At 49.8% G+C, this 12160-nt stretch overlaps 1 protein-coding gene across 11 annotated transcripts in view; it reads left to right on the top strand.

Moving 5' to 3' along the window:
- Positions 1-9782, top strand: part of foxp1b (forkhead box P1b) — a 146523-nt gene extending 136741 nt beyond the window's left edge. For 9 of the 11 annotated variants that reach the window (XM_023793945.2, XM_023793943.2, XM_023793940.2 and 6 more), the window contains 6 exons: positions 42-118; positions 663-764; positions 2216-2376; positions 2832-2901; positions 3512-3678; positions 6023-9782. In XM_023793945.2, coding sequence (XP_023649713.1) covers positions 42-118; positions 663-764; positions 2216-2376; positions 2832-2901; positions 3512-3678; positions 6023-6167 — 722 coding nt within the window. In that variant the 3' untranslated portion in view covers positions 6168-9782. Of the gene's footprint in view, positions 1-41; positions 119-662; positions 765-1790; positions 1913-2215; positions 2377-2831; positions 2902-3511; positions 3679-6022 lie in introns of all 11 variants that reach the window. The other 2 variants (XM_023793947.2, XM_023793946.2) reach the window with 1 other exon arrangement.
- The last annotated feature ends 2378 nt before the right edge of the window (positions 9783-12160 follow it).

Genomic DNA, 12160 nt, shown 5'->3' with positions numbered 1-12160 from the left:
TGCTATGACTAATTGCCATTTTCCCTGATGCCCACGGACAGACATCGTCCAGAACAAAGAATTTTACATGAACGCTGAAGTGAGGCCCCCCTTCACGTACGCATCGCTAATACGGCAGGTAAGAATGCAGCCACATTATGATGACAGCAGAGCAGAGCTGTGTCACTTTTGGGGCAAAGGCACCAAATTTGGTTTTCACCTCAGTTTTTTTCACTTTTTAAATTCTGTGCACATCTCAGATAAATAGCCGTAGATTAACCATTGACACAGGCAGGAAAATGTAAGCGGGATTTTAAGACTCCCGTTTAAACAGCTCTCTTTTTCATTTTTTTTTCACAGAGAATTACAATAGCTGTGATTATTATGAAATTCATTTCACACAACAGTAGAAATGAACCTGTTTAAAGATGCCCAGTCAATTATCACGAGCCGCTCTAATCTCTGATCTGCGGAATTAATCTGGGCTCCGGATAATTACTGTCCTATAATCTGCCTGAGAAATGTTTTTGCTTTTCTCCATTAACGGCCGAAAAAAGAAAACGTAAGATTTTTTTTTTGTCAAAAAGACACTGCGTTTTGCAGGCGAGATGGCTGGCAGAGAGCGTGATTAGATTACGAACATTTCCGTTTGCAGGTGACTGATTCCTTCTGTCCTTTTTCAGGCCATCCTCGAATCTCCCGAGAAGCAGCTAACACTAAATGAAATCTACAACTGGTTCACGCGAATGTTCGCTTATTTCAGGCGCAACGCCGCCACATGGAAGGTTTGTCAGCCGCCGCTGTCTCCCTGCTCGCCGCGTCTCCCCAGGGACGGCTGGGTGGGCATCTTCTCTTGTAGAATATACATTCAAATAATCTGCATGAAAATATATCTATGCGATCACCTTGATTTTCTCTCAGAAATTGCAATATGTGCCACTTTTAACAAAGGCGGCAGGTTTTGGACGCTTTCTCAAAGGGGGGGCTCGTATTAGTGTACAGGCAGATCTCTGGGCTCAACACACTGTGGGCTGTTCTGCCCTTCTCATGAGGGAGGGGTGATACGGGGTGGGGGGGGCGGGAACGTGGTCTAGCGGCGGCTGACAGCTCTTCCATGGGGGCACATTGTCGTAAACAGAAGCCGTCAGTGATTGGCGGGGGGGGGCAGTGACCTGCATGGGGGCCCGTTGGGGATGGCAGCAAGTGGCCACTTCCTCAAGCAGCTGGGGAGTTTTTTGTTGTTTAATCTTTCTGAAATTTCCTTTCCATTTTTGCTGCCGTAAAAGCACGACCTGCACAGACCAGCCATGGCGGGGAGCCTGTCCTTCGTCCAGGGCGTCCATCACCTGCCTCTCATGCTCTTACCTTCAGTTTTATCCAGAAGAGTGTAAAAGTGGCATTTATTGCGTATGGTGTTAATGTGCAGTGTCTCCTTATTACTCTTCACATGCGTAATACTCACATGCGTAATACTCACATGCGTAAAATTAATGTTCACCTCTATGTGTGAGGATATAAAAATCTGTTTATTTTACTGCCCAGTATGGATATCTGGAATTCCGTTTCCCGGGGGTGGGGGGTGGCCCATTCCGGCCCTCGGCCGGCAGATCGGCATGCTCCGGAGAGCCATTCTTCCGCTCTCTGAGGGCATTCGGCTCATTTTCCAAAATATGAGTCTTGGTGCCACGGCCCCGGTGCCCGGAAATGGCTGCCCCCCACCATCACGCCTGTCGCCGGATCGCCGCCTTCAATGTCGGACCCCCACCCCCGTGCTCTGACATACACCTTGTTTCCTCTCGCCCCCGCTGCAGAACGCGGTCCGGCATAATCTTAGTCTTCACAAGTGTTTTGTGCGAGTAGAGAACGTTAAGGGGGCTGTGTGGACCGTGGACGAGATAGAGTTCCAAAAGAGACGGCCGCAGAAGATAAGTGGGTAGGTGTGCCATCGCTCAACAGAGTGGTGCATGATGGGAGGAGGAGGAGGACAAGCTGCTCCATTTCATCGCCTTTGTGCCCTGACACCCCTGCCTCCATGCTTGCTTCGCTCTACATCGCCACCTCCTGGCGCCCCGCTGCCAGTGATGCGCATTTGGTAACGCGCATTCGGCTCACGCTCTGTTGCATTTTTATCCCCCATCTCCTCCTTCCTGTCCGTCCCGCATCCTGCTTCCTTCCATCTCTTGCACCTGCACCTGGCCGCCGCCCCCAAACCCCCCCCGCCCCGCCCCCCGCCCAGGGTGCCGTCCGCACCAACCTCTCACTCCATAAGTGCTTTGTGAGGGTGGAGGATGAGTTTGGGTCCTTTTGGACTGTCGATGACGAGGAGTTTAGGCACGGCCGGCACGTGCAGCGCGGCCGTCCCCGGAAAGGCGCCGGCGACCACCAGCCGCCCCCACAGTAAGGCCCGCCCTCCCTCCCTGCATGCTGCTCCCTCATCATGCCCTGCCCCGCCCCGCTGCGCCCCCAGCCACGTCACCCCCCCCCCATTGCTCTGTCCGCTCTGTGTCACAGAAGTGTCACTGTGGCACCAATCTGTGTCACTGCTGCTTTATGGCATATTGATGTGCTGCTTGAGTCATACGTGCCTTTATCTGTCTGATTTAAAGCAGGCTAGTGTCCCTCCGTCCTGGGATCCTGTATAATGGGCAGTTTCATGTGCTGAATCAGTTTGTCATCTTGTATTGCATTTATACATCTCTTCTTACTGTTTGAGATGTATAGTGATCTGTTGTTTATAATTACATTTAGACATATGTGTGAATATGATGCGTAGCTTTGTGAAACGACATTAAATCATGCATTTGCAGCACTGAGCCGTGACCTGAGTAACATGTGTTTGGTGGCATGTGCAGGAGCCCCTCCCTGGTGAAGAACATCCAGACAAGCCTGGCATACGGCCCTGCCCTCTCTGCGGCCTTCCAGGTATGATCAGCAGTCAGCCACCTGCATGTTTACTGAGGCAGCGTACTGAGGGTGTCCTCGGGGCCGAAACGCGGCATGGCCGGGTGTCCTCGGGGCCGAAACGCGGCATGGCCGGGTGTCCTCGGGGCCGAAACGCGGCATGGCCGGGTGTTCTCCGAAACGTGTGGGCAGGTGTCCTCAGAAACGCAGTGTAACTGCCTCTCCTCGGAAACGGTGTGCTCAGGTGTGGCTGGGTGCCCTCGAATGCCAAAACACCCTGTGGCTGGGTATCCTCGGGGCCAAAATGCAGTTTGTCCAGGTGTCCTCAGGGCCAAAACGAGGTGTAGCCGCCTCTCCTCGGAAACATGGTGTGCTCAGAAACACGGTGTGGCCGGGCGTCCCCGGAAACGCGGTGTGGCCGGGCGTCCCCGGAAACGCGGTGTGGCCGGGCGTCCCCGGAAACGCGGTGTGGCCGGGCGTCCCCGGAAACGCGGTGGGGCCGGGCGTCCCCGGAAACGCGGTGGGGCCGGACGTCCTCGGAGGCTGAAACATGGTGTGGCTGGTTGTCCTTGACAGTTGATTCTGGTGTAGTTACATGTCCTCTGACACTCCTCTCTCTCCCCTTTTATAGGCATCCCTGGCGGAAAATAACATACCTCTGTACACTACTGCTTCGATCGGAAGTCCCACTCTAAACTCCCTGGCCAATGCCATCCGAGAGGAGCTGAACGGGGCTATGGACCACGGCAACAGCAACGGCAGCGACAGCAGTCCGGGCCGCTCCCCTCTGCCAGCTATGTGAGTGTCTCGTAATCCTAACTCTAACTCTAACCCTAATCCTAACCCTAACCCTAATCCTAATCCTAACTCTAACTCTAACCCCTGACATTAAACCAACATCACAGTAGGGAGGAGAGCAGGCAGCTCGCAGAAAAATCCTGCGTTAATCTTTTTGTGATGAAATGGGGCTGAAAATACACCAATCTGACACTTACCCAGTACTGGGGTGGGGGCTGGCAACAGAGAGAAACTTCCATCCGGTTTCTGAGCTCTGCGACTGTGGCTGTGTCAAACACTGCAGCTGAGAGATGGTGAAGACGCCCGTAAACGCCGTATGCCATTCAGCGCTAATTCCCACACATTCTGCCGTAAGCCCGAGGTGGCCAGCTGTGTCCCGAGAGCTGAGGATGACGCAGATACTAATGAAGGGCATAATTAGTCCAGCAAACGCTCCCAGTTTCTATGTTGTGGTCAGACTGGAAACCACTGTGCACTTGTTCAATGGGGGGCTAATTTGCTTGAAGGCTGTAGTTACACGCCTCCCCCCCGACAGCTTGGTCTCCAGATGCCACAGCCCAGTGGGGCATCCACTCAGCATTTGTGGGTTCCTCTGTGAAATACTCTGACAGGGATGGACTTGGGGGGGGTGGATCAGGGTGTCACCGAGGCACAGGACGGCAGGGAGCTCACTGGCCTGGGGCAACTTCAGGGGCATGGTTTTGGCACATGTCCCGGACTGAAGGACAAGTGTTGCCATAGGAGTGGGGAGAGAAGTGGTGCTGAAGTGGGCGAAGTCTAATTTTTTTTTTTCTTTTCATTCTGGACTGGGCAGCATGCTTGCTCAGGGGGGCACACTGTGGCCTCACGCCTCCCAGGCTGGGGGTTTGAATCCCACCTACGAGTTTGCATGGATGGATCCTTATGTACATAAACAGTGTTCTTTATACAGCCTGGCTGAATCATTCCAGCTATATGTGCTGCATGTGGTTACCAGGTTTGAAAACCGTGAAGTGACCATGTCCTTAGCCATTGTGCCCCCTGTTGTCCACCTGTGATATAGCAAGGTCTTATCTACTTTGAAGGCCCCCAGAGAGTATAGCCCAGGGCGCCATTAGATGGGGCCATTAGATGGGGCCCACCAGAAGCACGATGCCTTTCCCCGGGGTAGCAGTTGAACGTTACGCTTGCCCCGTTTGGGTGCTGGCGCTGAATGCCAAGACCAGCCTGCAGGGCGTGCAGGAAGCCCAGGCGCCACCTTTTAAAGGCGGCCCACAATGCATCACTCGCAGCTGAACATCAGCCAGATTAGCAGCAGAAAAACGCACTGTAATGAGAGTGTGGCGTCGGAGGGAACCGCAGGCAGCGTGGTCGCCGGCGCGGCTTAGATCTGAGGCGGGCCGAACATGGCGCTTTCCCGCGTTTTCTCTCTTTCTTTCTTTCTCTCTCTCTTTCTCTTTCTTTCTTTTTAATTCACTAAACCATGTTGTCTAATTAGCGGCCGCTGCTGAAATGTAGGTTACACTCCATCACCGCGGACAGCCAACACATTAAAAATTCATACGTAAACAATTATTTTCCATGAAATGCCTCTCAGGACGCTCCCATCCGTACAAATATACCCCCTAATTTGATTGTAAAAATAGAAAAGGAAGTGGAAAAGGACAGGAAAGGCTGATGTGCTCGCTTGTTAAATTGAAGAGAGGCCAGCCACAGCAACCTGTTTGTATGGCTTATTAACACCAGAACTCCACCCCCCCCCCACTTTATACCTTTGCTGTCCGTCTAATGAAGAATTTAGCACCCCCCCCCCCCCCCTATCAGAGTCCCCCCTCTCACCTGACAGGCATGTCATTCTGCACATCCTCTGGCCCTCGTCACCGAGCCGGCTGCCCCCTCATCTTTCCGCCACCATTGCTGCATGCTTTCAGAGGCCTTTGGGGGGGGGGGCTCCTTGACACTCCTCAGAGTGCAGCTTGGCGTCTGGCTGCCACACCCACCTGACGGTGATTAATGACGGAGCTTCGTCGGGGCTCGTTCTCTGGGGAGTGGCAAGGAGGGGGGCCAGGGCGCCACATGGTAAGGAGGGGGGGGGGGCACACAGTGCGGCACTGCTGCCAACGCCGGTGGGAACCTGATGGGCAATGCCCCCCCCCGAGCTCGTCCTCCACTCGTGTCATTAAACTGACTCATTCATCAATTTTAAGTGAATACCCCCCTGTCGGCCACTGAGGGTGGTGGGGAGGGGCTGGGGGGGCCTTGCATGGCCCACCATCACCATCTTCCTCCTGAGTGTCCTTGCTTACATGGGCCGGATGTTGCACAGCTCGCTGACCCCAACTTAACCCCCCCCTTAAACCCCCAGGCATCACATCAACGTCAAGGAGGAGCCCCTGGACCTCGAGGAGCACGAGGGGCCCCTGTCCCTGGTGACGACGGCCAATCACAGCCCGGAATTTGACCCGAGCAGAGATTACGAGGACGAGCAGGCCCACGATGACATGCAGTAGGCTCCACCCCCTTGCCATGCCCCACGGAGAGGCAGGCCCGATCAAGACACACGCGGCGTCGTTCCACAGACTCGGAACCGGGCTGGATCTCCTGTTGATGGCTATAAAATGTTTCAATTGACTTTTAGTGCCATTAAATACATTAAAAAACGACAGAATATCCCATTTGGGATTTTTTTTTTATTTCTACTTTTTGTTTAAGGAAGAGAGAGAATTAATTTTTACTGAAGACACGTCGGACGGATGCGTTTGGTACCTGGGACTTGACGTGGTGTGTGGTTCCCGAACTGGGCTGGACTGGGACCTCGTCCGAGGGACCTTGTCGGTTTGCATGTCCGCGTGGATTCAGGTCACTGTCACTGTCACTGCCTGCAGTTTGCATCAGTTTGTTTCCATTGAGGTTAGAAGGATGTTTTGGTGGGGGTGGGGGGGGGGGCTGTATAATCTGTATGTGACCTTTATTTTCTTTGTTTGTTTCCATATTCAAACAACTACTTTATTATTTTTTTCAAACTGACCAAAACTCAAACTGTGGACAGGATATCTGTGGTCAGATGATGAATGTTTTTCCTGATTTCTTTGTACACGAGAGCTGAATGTCGAATACCAGGTAGTGTTTCTCTGTCCTGTGTTGCCCGTGATTTGGAGACACCTGTCTCACTCGTCACACCACCTCCCCAGCAGCATTTCGGCACCCCCCCAGCCCCCCAGCAGAAATGCACTATTCACAATGAAGGCTCCATCTATGCATCTATGAAGTGTCTCCTCTCAGCGGGAATGTTCGGCGGGCGGCAGAGATGGGGCGCCTTACGGGGCCCGCGGTGAGCTCACACCGGGGCGCGCCTCCCTCTCCCCTTTGTTCCGGCTCCTTTGAAGCCCCTGGAGGATGTCAGGTACGCAGAGCCGCTGGGCGTATTCGTACCTGCAGATGCCCTGCGTCTTGAGCGCGGCTGCGGCATCTCCAGGGAGACCCGCAGCTCGGCCATCCGATGGAGATCTTAGGGCCGTCACTGGACAAAGCCGTCCTGCTAGTTGGCGTCTGGCCACCATCAGTGCGATGCCCACGGTGTGACCCTTTTAAGCATACAGGGAGCTTTGCACACGCATTCCTTAAGCTGCCCACCTCTGCCGCCGGAACCTGGGCCTCTCTGTCCGACCCAAACTCCTATTAAATTAAATATGTCAAAGTTATGCCCACAACCAAACACTTTGCTCTTTATTAACCTTTGGGTTGTCAAGGTCTCAGACGATCCTGTTGCCAGGATACGTACCTGAAGTACCTTGACTAGTGACTACCAAAGAAATAATAGAGAATAAACAGAATGGTGTCTAGCCTATAGCGGGTGAATTAGAGAGCAGGCCTCACTCTTTTAAACTTTTATAAAGCCAAAGGTGTGACTCGTGGTGACCGAAACAGAAAAGCCGTTTGTGGTGGGGGGGGGAGGGGGCGGGGTTTAGCTGGACACACGACCAAATTGGGCAGTCATCTTTGGGCCAATCAGAAGGGACCGTTCCATCTTCAAAAGGTAGCTGTACGACATGGGGCGTGACGGTTCTGATGCATGCTGTCACTCTTATTCACAAGCAGACATGGGAGTTCTATGGAGAACAATGTGAACCATTATATGCTTCAACTGGACCACAGAAATGATGAAATGTTTCCTGCTTCTAAGTTTGTGACCTTCAAGGAAAGATTGTATGTCACGCCCATCCTCTACTCCAGTCCACGTAGCTGGACTGAATTCTTTGTTAACCTTGTTTAGCGTCTGTCAACTTTATTACTTTTTATATTAAAAAAAAACACTCCTGTCAACTAATAAGCTGGGTACCAGGTACTTTACGGCAGTTCTTTAGGTTTCACCGCATCTATTAATGAATCAGAAGGGGCTCGCTGGGTATAGAGGCAGCGTCTCCTGGCCGGGCAGTGATGGTGAGAATGGGTCCGGCTCACTCCGGCCCGGCGCCGGTCAGCTTGCTCTCTGAAGGGGGATGAGGCTGGTAGATTAGGACATTGGCAGCATGTGTGTAGCTCGACATTACTAAAACTAACAGCATGAGAAAACTCTTAGTACGCATACCTCAGTTCAGACCTATAGGGAATGATTCAATTTCTAAAGAAAAAAAGGAATAAAAAAACATTTCACTCAGTTGCACTTAGTCGTGTGTCTTTGCATGTTTAGTCTAAAACTAGCAACAAAAAAAATATATGAAAAATGCAAAAAAAATAAATAAATTAGAGCTTGTTTATCTGGAGGGTCTCGCGTCCTGTTGGCCAGACCAGTGCAAACCTCAGGCTTTGTTCATGAAGACATCTTCAGCATCCATGAAGCCCTGTCCTCTCCATGTGTCTGCTGGGTGAGCAGAACTAGGCTGTACATACATGTCCGTATAACCTCTGTGCGTCTCGGTTTTTTTTTTTAATGGGTCTTTCCTTCCGATGGTAAAAGTACATCTGTGTTGTTACGTTTGTTTTTTTTCTCTCAATGGTTTTGTATGTACTATTAAAATAGTTATGGAAAAAAACTGCTGTATGTATCAGATTAGCAAACTGTTCCGCAAAATGTATTTTACTGATTAATCCTGGCTTTTATGACATTCAGACAAGCAGTCAGCGGTTCATGGGGGTGGGTAAGAGTGCGATTATCCTACATTTTGGATTTTAAACTGTAAAATAGGGGAGAAAAAGGACTTTTCTCTTACTGTTGACCTAAACATTTTGTACAGATTTCCTTTCTCTTTTGTGTTAAGACTGTTTTTTGATACTTCCCTGCTTTCGACTCTCCGGGCCGCTTCCGCTGCTGGCTGCTCAGCTGTACATAGTGGGGTGTCCGGCCGGTCGCCATGGCAGCACCCCCCCAGGGGAGTGTCCCCACCACGGATGCACCAGTGCACCCAGGGTGTATATTCTGGGGACGTATCGGCGTTTTGTATAAAACCCATAGGACAAAAAAAAATATATGCAGTGCCAAGATGTAAAGAATATCCGTAATGTCCCTCGTTTTGATTCAGATTATTTTTTCCCAAAGCAAACAACTCATATGAGAGGCGTTTCACCGAACCAGCCAGTATCGCCGTTAGGGGTGTGAGCAAAAAATATTTAGTTAAACAAAGGGAAATATAATTCTGTTTATCTTTTTTAATGGTCGCTAAAGCCAAGCACAGCAGGTAGAGGTACCCACGTGAGCACACGGGTCACCGGTGAAGTGATTATGAGAAGTGGTTCCTTAATATACCTTCGCTGTAGAATATATTAGACTTGGTTTAAAGAAAAAAGAAAAGGCCTCTTTTAGTTTGTGTTTATGGCGGCTGCTGTCACATTCCCAAGAGAGCCTCCAGAAGCCATGCTGATTGGCCTCGGATCCATCGCCCATCACATCCTTGTTTAACCCTTTAGTACAAGGTGCCACTTCTGGGGGAAGGGTCAAGGAGTTTGCGCAGTGCTTCTGTGTTCCTGTGGCGAGGTAGCTTTCTGTTTGAGGCGTGAAAGCGGCCGCTTATCGCCTCTGTCGGTCTGTTTGTACGTCCTCCATGATCCCATGTCTGTTTCTGCAGACGCGTATGTTGTACAGTCGGTCTTTAACTGACTCTGAAATGCAATAAAATGCTGGTTGTTCACTTGGTTTCCTGCTGCCGTTATTCGTCCCCATGTGATCTGCGACGTTTGGCCGTTTCTTAAAAATAAACAAAGACGATCACAAGAGACAAGTGTAGCTGGAAGAAAACACTAACAGAAAAGGAGGCTACGAGTGTCAAAGATGGCTTAGCTTCTGTCTTTGGTGAGAAACGTCCACAAGGCCACTGGTCTGGAAGTGGAGATGTTTTACAGTGTAGAGAAAGACCCCCTGATCAATAAGAGTGTCTGTACTCGTCTCCTCTGAGCCTTAACATTTTCAATCACCTTCATAATCCCGACAAAAATGGTGCAAACTGTTTATCCTGTCACATGGCGGCATTCCTGCTCGCCACAGATGCATCCCAGTCGGCCCTCTGCTTGGGTATTAAATTATCTCATAATTAAAATGAGACAGTTAAACTGTCTTTTTCCAACAGCAATTTAGGTAACTGCATTTGATCGGCTATAAATTGTAGGTGCATTAAAATTCCAGAAATATTAGCGATATGGATTTCTTGATGGAAATTAATGCTGATGACCAGGACTTGCTTTTTATGACAGAAGCACAGGTCATGTTGGCCACAAAACAGAAGACAGAGATCAGGTCTGAGCACTTTTAATCTTGTGAAACAAGCAATTACAAATAGTCGCATCGATTCGTTAAAAAGCTTTAGGTGACATAAATTGTTTCACGCTTAGCTTATTGCACCTATATATAAATGTCAAATAGTATATTATTAATTAAAGCCACAAAAAGACAAGATTTAATGGAAACTATATAAAATCGCAGCCCGCTGTCTTTGCAGGCCACGGGGGTCCTGAAATTTGATGGTTTCGCTCCAGCTTCAGCCGCATAAAACAGCACCGAGGTATGATTTACCGAAGACGGCCTGGCAGAAGGCTTCCTAACAAACAATTTGACACAAGTATCATTAAATCCCAAAAAAGGCCTATGATTTAAGCGTATTAAAAAGTGAAACAAATTCTCAAAAAATATATTTTCACGTTCATTTAGGTTCTCATTATTTTGATCATTTTAACCAAATCAACCAGAGCAATCCTGCTTTATAAAAGAACTTTGCTAAGATCTAAAGCTGGTCTCCATTCACCCCTTCCACACCCAACCTTAATCTCTATCCCGCCCCCCCCCCATTCTCCGTAACTTATTCCACTAACAACAAAGTGTCTGTAGTCACATTCCTGGGAATACAAGAACAGGTCAGACCAGCTTGACCTCTATGAATTTTGGTTAAAAAAAGAAAAAAAGAAACGATGTCTTGTAGCAGCCCCAGAGGAAAGGAGCTGGGAACTGGTGGACTTCGCCTGACAGGTGTAATTTCAGCAACACTCTCAGAAGAAGATCTTCATGATGAAAAAGGTCCAATTCTGACTGTTTTTGTTGGCTGTCCGCTACGCCATGTCTGCCAGGATAACATGAGCCCCTTCGGATCGCGGCCAAGCGGGAAATATCCACGGAGCCCAGATACACCCGGGCTGCGGTTAACGGCGACGTTATACACGGGGGGCGGGTGTCATTTCCACTGAGCTGAGAATAAATGCCGGCGATATTACAGTGCAAATATCCAAACCAGGCGGAAACTTCTAATTCCATCATACATTCCCCGGGATTGCAGTCACCTTGATTATTATTCTCAGGATGGCGTGGCGCCTCCTTCAGCTCGGAAATGATAACCTGTTAGCATTAGCAGGGCGCCCATCACACAGGATCCCCCGAATAAGATTAGCCCGTTAGCATATTTACATATATTGAATTGCGGCGCCGGGACGCAGCTCCCGCCGCCCGTCTCCCTCTAATTAAAAGGGAGCCGAGCGGGTAGCAATCCACACAAGAGCTTCACTTTAATAGCCAAAGCTGGCAAATTCCCAATATTGCCGCGCGGCAATTAGCAGCCCCTCTGCGTTCGCTATTCACGGTTTGATGTGGAAACTTGTTTATTAAGATGGGCTGCGGGCGCTGGTGTGTGATAGACCTGCCTGTAATTAGACTCCAATTATTTGTCTGTTTCTGATATTGTAAACTGGCACTTAGCACATCAGTTAAATTGACACACTGCAGCGCTTGGTTTACCCGGTAATTAAAACGTGTTCTGTTAATTAGATGATGACCACTTTATTCCAGGGCTCTTGTGTTTGCTTTTTGTAGTGCGCTCTGTTTGCATCATGAGTTGCCAGCCGCTTCACTAATCAGCCCTTGTTTTGTTTCAATTTACCACCTGCTGTTCAAAGACGCACCCTCCCCCCACCCCAACGTGGCTCCGCTCACATGTTTTTTTTCTCATTGTATTTTAATCTGCCACAATTCAAACATTAGAGAAATTAATACGCGTCTTATGAGGTAGCGTGCCGACGTTTCAAAGAG

This window comes from Paramormyrops kingsleyae, chromosome 8 (assembly GCF_048594095.1).
Source record: "Paramormyrops kingsleyae isolate MSU_618 chromosome 8, PKINGS_0.4, whole genome shotgun sequence".
NCBI classification, from domain to species: domain Eukaryota; kingdom Metazoa; phylum Chordata; class Actinopteri; order Osteoglossiformes; family Mormyridae; genus Paramormyrops; species Paramormyrops kingsleyae.
This window is presented reverse-complemented; position numbering and strand designations above follow the sequence as displayed.